This window comes from Oncorhynchus kisutch, linkage group LG15 (genome assembly GCF_002021735.2).
Source record: "Oncorhynchus kisutch isolate 150728-3 linkage group LG15, Okis_V2, whole genome shotgun sequence".
Taxonomy (NCBI): domain Eukaryota; kingdom Metazoa; phylum Chordata; class Actinopteri; order Salmoniformes; family Salmonidae; genus Oncorhynchus; species Oncorhynchus kisutch.
The window spans coordinates 27,228,363-27,238,362 of record NC_034188.2 but is presented as its reverse complement, the minus strand read 5'-3'; the positions used below and the strand labels follow the sequence as shown (position 1 = coordinate 27,238,362).

Sequence of the window (10,000 nt, the reverse complement as noted above, 5' to 3'; positions counted from 1 at the left end):
CACTCTCACCTTCCCCCCAACCTCTCCACTCTCCCCCCTCTCTCTCTCTCCAGTGTGGAGCATGACTTCAGGCAGCAGGAAGGCAGGTTCCAGCCAGTGATGGAGACTCTAGACAGGGACTATGATTTTCCCCTCCCTGTCCCCAAACCTGTCCCTGCCCACCCGAACACCAAGACCCTCGTCAAGAAGCTACGCAAGAAGTGCTTCTGGTGGCTGTAGACACACACAGACACACTCGCCCACACACAGCCATCGCCGGCGGTACAGTCGCCATGAAGACATTCCGGACTGCTGTTACCATGGGGATTGGACAGGTGTGTGTGTCGATGGACCATGGGGACTGCTCCTGTTTCATTGTTGTTGCTATAGGAACTGTACACCTGTTATGGTATCTATGGAGATCTATGGTTCATCTCTGACATGGTTGGAGAGCGAACAGTACATCAGCCCACAACTATGGGCTGATTGATAGTTACTTTAACCCAAAGTCTTGGTACAGTTACTGAGCTATGGATTTAGGGGAGACACTAAACTTTGACAAGAGTTCAGTCTAGAAGGCTGTGACAGCGGTGACCTTTCCTTAGTTCTAACATCTGTCAGATGAGAATTCATAGGTGATGGACCATGTCACAGTGAAGAGAGGAACTCTACTACCTAAACAGAGACGATTCCATCATCAAGCCCTTTAGAGAGTGACAGGCCGTGCAACCAATCAACAGTCTCCCAGACTTGACTGACAAAGCGAGGATCCATTCAGGATTCCCTCCGAGTGCACCAACAACAAAGACAATAATAAACACTCCACTCTACGAGCTTCCACTCTTCCACAATGCTATTGGTTATAACCCAAGCTCAACCAATTAGAATCAGCCTTTGCTTCTAAGACCACGCCCTATTTACTGTTTAACCAATCATCAGCACCAGACCCTAACCTGCCACATCAGTGCTTTTTTATAAACCATCCCAGTGTATGATCTCCCACAATGCTCTTCTTCTTCCTCTCACTGTGTTTCTGCAGCTGTTTGTAACAGTTATATTGGGATCCAATAAAGGTGTGTATTTTAAACAAAACATGAAGAGTCAGCTTGAAGAGTGATTGCCTAAAGCATTTTTTGTGCCATGATGACTCACATAAAGCACTTGTGACTACCACCATTTGTATTCCATGTGACTCTATGGATAGTAAAAGCTGAGGGGTTCGTCTGGGAGGGTAATACTGTGGTACTATGGATGGATGGTAAGAACTGAGGGGTTAGTCTGGGAGGTTAATACTGTGGTACTATGGATGGATGGTAAGAACTGAGGGGTTTAGTCTGGGAGGGTAATACTGTGGTACTATGGATGGATGGTAAGAACTGAGAGGTTAGTCTGGGAGGGTAATACTGTGGTACTATGGATGGATGGTAAGAACTGAGGGGTTAGTCTGGGAGGGTAATACTGTGGTACTGTGGATGGATGGTAAGAACTGAGGGGTTAGTCTGGGAGGGTAATACTGTGGTACTATGGATGGATGGTAAGAACTGAGGGGTTAGTCTGGGAGGGGAATACTGTGGTACTATGGATGGATGGTAAGAACTGAGGGGTTAGTCTGGGAGCGTAATACTGTGGTACTATGGATGGATGGATGGTAAGAACTGAGGGGTTAGTCTGGGAGGGTTAAACTGTGGTACTATGGATGGATGGTAAGAACTGAGGGGTTAGTCTGGGAGGGTAATACTGTGGTACTATGGATGGATGGTAAGAACTGAGGGGTTAGTCTGGGAGGGTAATACTGTGGTACTATGGATGGATGGTAACAACTGAGGGGTTAGTCTGGGAGGGTAATACTGTGGCACTGTGGATGGATGGTAAGAACTGAGGGGTTTAGTCTGGGAGGGTTATACTGTGGTACTATGGATGGATGGTAAGAACTGAGGGGTTTAGTCTGGGAGGGTAATAGTGTGGTACTGTGGATGGATGGTAAGAACTGAGGGGTTTAGTCTGGGAGGGTTATACTGTGGTACTGTGGATGGATGGTAAGAACTGAGGGGTTTAGTCTGGGAGGGTAATACTGTGGTACTGTGGATGGATGGTAAGAACTGAGGGGTTTAGTCTGGGAGGGTAATACTGTGGTACTGTGGATGGATGGTAAGAACTGAGGGGTTTAGTCTGGGAGGGTTATACTGTGGTACTATGGATGGATGGTAAGAACTGAGGGGTTAGTCTGGGAGGGTTATACTGTGGTACTATGGTTGGATGGTAAGAACTGAGGGGTTAGTCTGGGAGGGTAATACTGTGGTACTGTGGATGGATGGTAAGAACTGAGGGGTTTAGTCTGGGAGGGTAATACTGTGGTACTATGGATGGATGGTAAGAACTGAGGGGTTTAGTCTGGGAGGGTAATACTGTGGTACTGTGGATGGATGGTAAGAACTGAGGGGTTTAGTCTGGGAGGGTAATACTGTGGTACTATGGATGGATGGTAAGAACTGAGGGGTTTAGTCTGGGAGGGTAATACTGTGGTACTGTGGATGGATGGTAAGAACTGAGGGGTTTAGTCTGGGAGGGTTATACTGTGGTACTATGGATGGATGGTAAGAACTGAGGGGTTTAGTCTGGGAGGGTTATACTGTGGTACTATGGATGGATGGTAAGAACTGAGGGGTTTAGTCTGGGAGGGTTATACTGTGGTATTTGAAAGTGTATAATAAAGGTGTAATAAGTAACTAAACTGAAAGACGGACTGAAGCAATCAATACTTTCTCTCCAAGAAAATACCAAGTCCCTTGTTTTTAATCAGAACTCCATTTTTAAGTCAAGGCCCAAATGGAATTGGCCACCAGCCACCAGCCACCAGCAGGACCCAAGCAACAATTTGAGAAACACTTAAAGGACTGAAGAGAATCATTTAGAGGGCAACCAAGGTAAAGATCAATAAACTGGAAAGCATCTTCTACAACTGCACTAATTATATGGTAGGAGACTATGGAGGGCAGTATGGGAAGCCAAGTCAATTGGGTTGGAGCAAAACCCTGCAAACACGCAATCATTGAAAAAAATATATTTCACCTTTATTTAACCAGGTAGGCCAGTTGAGAACAAGTTCTCATTTACAACTGTGACCTGGCCAAGATAAAGCAAAGCAGTGCGACACAAACAACAACAAAGAGTTACACATGGACTAAACAAACGTACAGTCAATAACACAATAGAAAAGTCTATATACAATCTGTAAATGAGGTAAGATTAGCGAGGTAAGGCAATAAATAGGCCGTAGTGGAAAAATAATTACAATTTAGCAATTAAACACTGGAGTGATAGATGTGCATAAGATGAATGTGCGAGTAGAGATACTGGGGTGCAAAGGAGAAAAAATAACATTATGGGGATGAGGTAGTTGGGTGGGCTATTTACAGATGGGCTATGTACAGGTGGAATGATCTGTAAGCTGCTCTGACAGCTGATGCTTAAAGTTAGTGAGGGAGATATGAGTCTCCAGCTTCAGTGATTTTTGCAATTCATTCCAGTCATTGGCAGCAGAGAACTGAAAGGAAAGGAATTGGCTTTGGGGGTGACCAGTGAAATATACCGTATGGAGCGTGTGCTACGGGTGGGTGCTGCTATGGTGACCAGTGAGCTGAGATAAGGTGGGGCTTTACCTAACAAAGATTTATAGATGACTTGGAGCCAGTGGGTTTGGCGACGAATATTAAGCGAGGGCCAGCCAACGAGAGCATACAGGTCGCTGTGGTGGGTGTATATGGGGCTTTGGTGACAAAATGGATGGAACTATGATAGACTGCATCCAATTTGCTGAGTAGAGTGTTGGAGGCTATTTTGTAAATGACATCGCCGAAGTCAAGGATCGGTAGGATAGTCAGTTTTACGAGGGTATGTTTGGCAGCATGAGTGAAGGATGCTTTGTTACGAAATAGGAAGCCAATTTAAATTTGGATTGAAGTTGCTTAATGTGAGTCTGGAAGGAGAGTTTACAGTCTAACCAGAAATCTAGGTATTTGTAGTTGTCAGAACTGTCCAGAGTAGTGATGCTAGACGTGCTGGCAGGTGCGGGCAGCGATCGGTTGAAGAGTATGCATTTAGTTTTACTTGCATTTAAGAGCAGTTGGAGGCCACGGAAGGAGAATTGTATGGCATTGAAGCTCGTCTGGAGGTTAGTTAACACAGTGTCCAAAGAAGAAGTATGCAGAATGGTGTCGTCTGCGTAGAGGTGAATCAGAGACTGCCTGAGGTCTGGACAACAGGCCATCCGATTTGACACACTAAACTCTGTCTGAGAAGTAGTTGGTGAACCAGGCGAGGCAATCATTTGAGAAACCAAGGCTGTTGAGTCAGCTAATAAGAATGTGGTGATTGACAGAGTCAAAAGCCTTGGCCAGGTCGATGAATACGGCTGCACAGTAATGTCTCTTATCGATGGCGGTTATGATGTCGTTTAGAACCTTGAGCGTGGCTAAGGTGCACCTATCAGCAGCTCGGAAACCAGATTGCATAGCGGAGAAGGTACGGTGGGATTTGAAATGGTCAGTGATCTGTTTGTTAACTTGGCTTTCAAAGACCTTAGAAAGGCAGGGTAGGATGGATATGGGTCTGTAACAGTTTGGGTCTATAGTGTCTCCCCTTTGAAGAGGGGGATGACCGCGGCAGCTTACCAATCTTTGGGGATCTCAGACGATACGAAAGAGAGGTTGAACAGGCTAGTAATAGGGGTTGCAACAATTGCGGCGAATCATTTTAGAAAGAGAGGGTCCAGATTGTCTAGCCCAGCTGATTTGTAGAGGTCCAGATGTTGTAGCTCTTTCAGAACATTAGCTGTCTGGATTTGGGTGAATGAGAAGTGTGGGGGGTAGTATTGAAGTATTGAAATGCTCAATTATTGTGGATTTATCGGTGGTGACAGTGTTTCCTAGCCTCAGTGCAGTGGGCAGCTGGGAGGAGGTGCCCTTATTCTCCATGGACTTTACTGTGTCCCAGAACTTTGGGGAGTTTGTGCTACAGGATGCAAATTTCTGTTTGAAAAAGCTAACCTTTGTTTTCCTAACTGCCTGTCTATATTGGTTCCTAACTATCCTGAAAAGCATATCATGGGGGCAATTCGATGCTAATACAGTACGCCACAGGATGTTTTTGTGCTGGTCAAGGGCAGACAGGTCTGGAGTGAACCAAGGGCTATTTCTGTTCCTGTTTCAAAATTGTTGGAATGGGGCATGCTTATTTAAGATGGTGAGGAAAGCACTTTTAAAGAATAACCAGGCATCCCCTACTAACTGAAGGAGGTCAAAATCCTTCCAGGATACCCGGGCCAGGTCGATTAGAAAGGCCTGCTCGCTGAAGTGTTTTAGGGAGCGTTTGACAGTGATGAGGGGTCGTCGCTTGACCGCGTACCCATTACGGACGCAGGCAATGAGGCAGTGATCGCTGAGATCCTGGTTGAAGACAGCATAGGTGTATTTAAAGGGCAGGTTGGTCAGGATGATATCTATGAGGGTGCCCGTGTTTACAGGTTTGGGGTTGTACCTGGTAGGTTCATTGATCATTTGTGTGAGATTGAGGGCATCTAGTTTAGATTGTAGGACGGCCGGGGTGTTAAGTATGTCCCAGTTTAGGTCACCAAACAGTACGAGTTCTGAAGATAGATGGGGGGCAATCAATTCACATATATTGTCCAAGGCACATATATTGTAACAAGTAGCAACGGTGAGAGACTTGTTTCTGGAAAGATGGATTTTTAAAAGTAGAAGCTCGAATTCTTTGGGCACAGACATGGATAGTAAGACAGAACTCTGTAGACTCTCTCTGAAGAAGATTGCAACTCTGTCTGGCAGTTCTAATGCTATAGTTAGGGATGGAAATTTCAGGAATTTTGGTGGCCTTCCAAATATTTGACTGGTGAATAGTGGACTATTGCTTTGGGAAGGGGGGTAATTAGGTTTACTCACGATCAGGGCGTGTTCACGACCCATGGTTATGACTGTACGGTTAATGGTCCTGAGGAGACTGACCACAATGTCCTGAATATGCTGGAATGTGTCACCCTGAAAGAAAGAGAGAGAGAGAGAGAGAGAGAGAGAGAGAGAGAGAGAGAGAAAGAGAGAGAGAGAGAGAGAGAGAGAGAGAGAGAGAGAGGGGGAGAGAGGGGGAGAGAGAGAGAGAGAAGGAGAGAAGGAGAGGAAGGTCATGAACCATTTGGAGTGAAAAGAGAGACATGTTTGTAAATGTTTTAGACAGACTCATATACATACATTTTATATCCACTCAACATCACTCACTAAGGCTTTCATCAGTGATGTCTTAGATCTCTACAACCTGACTGTTTTCTCTCTGTGTGCTTCGCCAAAGTAATTCACTGCCCCCATTTCTGCTGCCCCATTGCTGCCGCAGGTAGCCTAGTGGTTAGAGCATTGGGCCAGTAACCAAAAGGTTGCTTGATCGAATTCCCTGAGCTGAAAAGGTACAAATGTGTCATTCTGCCCCTAAACAAAGCAGTTAACCCAGTGTTCCTAGGCCGTCATTGTGAATAAGAATTTGTTCTTAACTGACTTGCTTAGTTAAATAAAGGTTCAATTAAAACAACATTAAAACAATTGCTATACCCTACATGACAGTAGAGGTGAAAGGTCATTGATTATTTGAGTCACCTAGGTATCCTCACCAACTACTGCATATTCATTTAATCTGGAATGACATGTAATAATAATAATAATACATGTGATTCAGCTAATTCAAATCCAGTGTGGACACCTGTTACATATATGTGTCGTCCAGGGGATCCAACCCACTATCCTGGCGGTGCAGGGCCATGCTCTACCACTGAGCTACAGAGCACTGCACACACACACTCTCTCTCTCTCCTCCAGACAGTGTGCGTGAGCCCACTCAGTGGTGCAGCGAGGCAGCTAGCTACTCTATCCAGGAAAACATCTGCTGTGTCCTCCAGTACGTTACCTTGTAATGACCCTGACTGTGTGGCTGTTCAGCTTATTTACAGTACCTTGAGACAAGCCCTATCTTAAGCCTTGTGTTGTTCTCTAGACTTTGAAAACTGTCAGTGGGAATTATACCCAAGCTACAGTATTTAGAGCCATATCAACAGTGTGTATATGTGTGAAAAGAGTGTGTGTGTGTGTGTGTGTCTGTGTCTGTGTCTGTGTGTGTGTTTGTGTGTGTGTGTGTGTGTGTGTGTGTGTGTCTGTGTCTGTGTCTGTGTGTGTGTGTGTGTGTGTGTGTGTGTGTGTGTGTGTGTGTGTGTGTGTGTGTGTGTGTGTGTGTGTGTGTGTGTGTGTGTGTGTGTGTGTGTGTGTGTCGGTCATGTTGGTACGTGATTTAAAGGGATTGATTTGAGGCAGGCAGACATGATTAAATTAAATTCTGAAATTGGTCACTGGATACCGTCAAGGTAAACAGAGCAGAGTGGATGTGTCATCACACACAAACAGATGTCATAGTGCAGTGAAGCAGTTGTTCCTATGTCTGAATGACTTTAAATAAGACATTTCTGCATCTTTTTTGTATCATATCTCTCTCCCAAACCCAAACTCACCTTGACAAGCACACACACACACACACACACACACACACACACACACACACACACACACACACACACACACACACACACACACACACAGACAGACAGACACCCTCGCCTCGCTAAATCAGATCAGAGTCACACAGTGCTCCCTCTACCTCAAATAAACTCTCTCTCACAACTCCTCCTAAACACACACACACACACACACACACACACACACACACACACACACACACTGTGCTATTCCCCAGGACATCTGTATCTGTCACTCCCCTCTCTAGTTCAAAGACATGTTTGGCGTGACAACTTAATCAGGTACACTCTACATCCCCACGGCAATCACTCAGTCTGCAGCACAGTGTGGGAGTGTCTAGAGGAGGAGAGGAGAGAGGGAGGACAGGAGAGAGAGAGAGGCAGGAGACAGAGGAGGAGAGAGACTGTGAGTGAAGTGAAATGGGGCGTGAAGAACTATGCAAACCCCTTCTCTCGCTCTCTCTCTCTCTCTCTCTCTCTCTCTCTCTCTCTATACCTCCTCTCTCCCTCTCTCTCCTCCCTCTCTCCTCTCTCTCTCCTCCCTCTCTATACCTCCTCTCTCCCTCTCTCTCTCTCTCTCTCTCTCTATACCTCCTCTCTCCCTCTCCCTCTCTCTCCTCTCTCTCTCTCTCTCTTTCTCTCTCTCTCTATACCTCCTCTCTCCCTCACTCTCTCCTCTCTCTCTCTATATATACCGTTTCTCTCCTCCTTCTCTTTCCCTCCATCTCTCCATTCCTTCTCTCTCCTCCCTCATATTTCTCTTCCCCATGCATCTCCCTGCTAGTTGTTTTTCTTTTATCTGTGAGGGATCACTCTTCAGCCTTCCTTGTTTCTCCCCCTTCCATCTATAATATTCTCTCACATCAAATCCTTCATATTTGCTCTTTTTGTCTTGCCTTTGCCAGATAGATTTATGTGTAATCTGAGTGTTGATACACTGGATTGGGAGATGTCATATTTTTTTTTTTTTTTTTTTTTTATTTTACCTTTATTTAACCAGGCAAGTCAGTTAAGAACAAATTCTTATTTTCAATGACGGCCTGGGAACAGTGGGTTAACTGCCTGTTCAGGGGCAGAACGACAGATCTGTACCTTGTCAGCTCGGGGGTTTGAACTCACAACCTTCCGGTTACTAGTCCAACGCTCTAACCACTAGGCTACCCTGCCGCCCCAGGGCAGAACAATAATCAGTCCACATGTTGTAAAGCTCTCTTATAGAGCACCAACGTCAGTTAGGGAGTTAGGGATTCAGATAGTATATTAAACTACTACAGACAGAAAGACAGTACACACAGACCAGAGATCTATAGGCTGCCTCTGTCTGTCCGTCTGTCCGTCTGTCCGTCTGTCCGTCTGTCTGTCTGTCTGTCTGTCTGTCTGTCTGTCTGTCTGTCTGTCTGTCTGTCTGTCTGTCTGTCTGTCTGTCTGTCTCCACCTCTGTCTGTCGGTCTACACCTCTGTATGTCTGTCTCTACCTCTGTATGTCTGTCTCTACCTCTGTCTGTCTGTCTCCACCTCTGTCTGTCTGTCTCTACCTCTATATGTCTGTCTCCACCTCTGTCTGTTTGTCTCTACCTCTGTACGTCTGTCTCTACCTCTGTCTGTCTGTCTCCACCTCTGTATGTCTGTCTCCACCTCTGTCTGTCTGTTTCTACCTCTGTATGTCTGTCTCTACCTCTGTCTGTCTGTCTCCACCACTGTCTGTCTGTGTCTGTACCTATGTCTGTACCTGTCTGTCTATCTCGGTCTGTCTGACTCTACCTCTCTGTCTGTCTGTCTGTCTCCACCTCTGTCTGACTGTCTCCACCTCTGTCTGTCTGTCTCCACCTCTGTCTGTCTCTGTCTCTACCTCAGTCAGTCGGTCTCAACCTCTGGCTGTCTGTCTCCACCTCTGTCTGTCTGTCTCCACCTCTGTATGTCTGTCTCCACTTCTGTCTGTCTGTCTCCAGCTCTGTCTGTCTGTCTCCACCTCTGTCTGTCTCTGTCTCCACCTCTGTCTGTCTGTCTCCACCTCTGTCTCTTCTCTGTCTCCACCTCTGTCTGTCTGTCTCCACCTCTGTATGTCTGTCTCCACCTCTGTCTGTCGGTCTCCACCTCTGTCTGTCGGTCTCCACCTCTGTCTGTCTCTGTCTCCACCTCTGTCTGTCTGTCTCCACCTCTGTCTGTTTGTCTCCACCTCTGTATGTCTGTTTCTACCTCTGTATGTCTGTCTCAACCTCTGTATATCTGTCTCTACCTCTGTATGTTTGTCTCTACCTCCATCTGTCTCTGTCTGTACCTGTCTTTCTATCTCGGTCTGTCTGTCTCCACCTCTGTATGTCTGTCTCCATCTCTGTATGTCTGACCCTACCTCTGTATGTCTGTCTCCACCTCTGTCTGTTTGTCTCTACCTCTGTATGTCTGTCTCTACCTCTGTCTGTCTGTCTCCACCTCTGTCTG

At 46.0% G+C, this 10,000-nt stretch overlaps 2 protein-coding genes across 3 annotated transcripts in view; one reads left to right on the top strand and one right to left on the bottom strand.

Annotated features, from left to right (window-relative positions):
* LOC116353587 (uncharacterized) overlaps nt 1-1,095 on the top strand; it is a 9,288-nt gene extending 8,193 nt beyond the window's left edge. Inside the window, exon 3 of the mRNA XM_031789979.1 lies at nt 54-1,095. Coding sequence (XP_031645839.1) covers nt 54-219 — 166 coding nt within the window. The 3' untranslated portion in view covers nt 220-1,095. The remainder of the gene's footprint in view (nt 1-53) is intronic.
* The window catches only part of LOC109881350 (dedicator of cytokinesis protein 2-like), a 62,184-nt gene extending 56,133 nt beyond the window's left edge, over nt 1-6,051 (bottom strand). For both annotated transcript variants that reach the window (XM_031789976.1, XM_031789977.1), the window contains exon 1: nt 5,937-6,051. In XM_031789976.1, the coding sequence (XP_031645836.1) occupies nt 5,937-5,960 (24 nt within the window). In that variant the 5' untranslated portion in view covers nt 5,961-6,051. The remainder of the gene's footprint in view (nt 1-5,936) is intronic.
* Between the last annotated feature and the right edge of the window lie 3,949 nt (nt 6,052-10,000).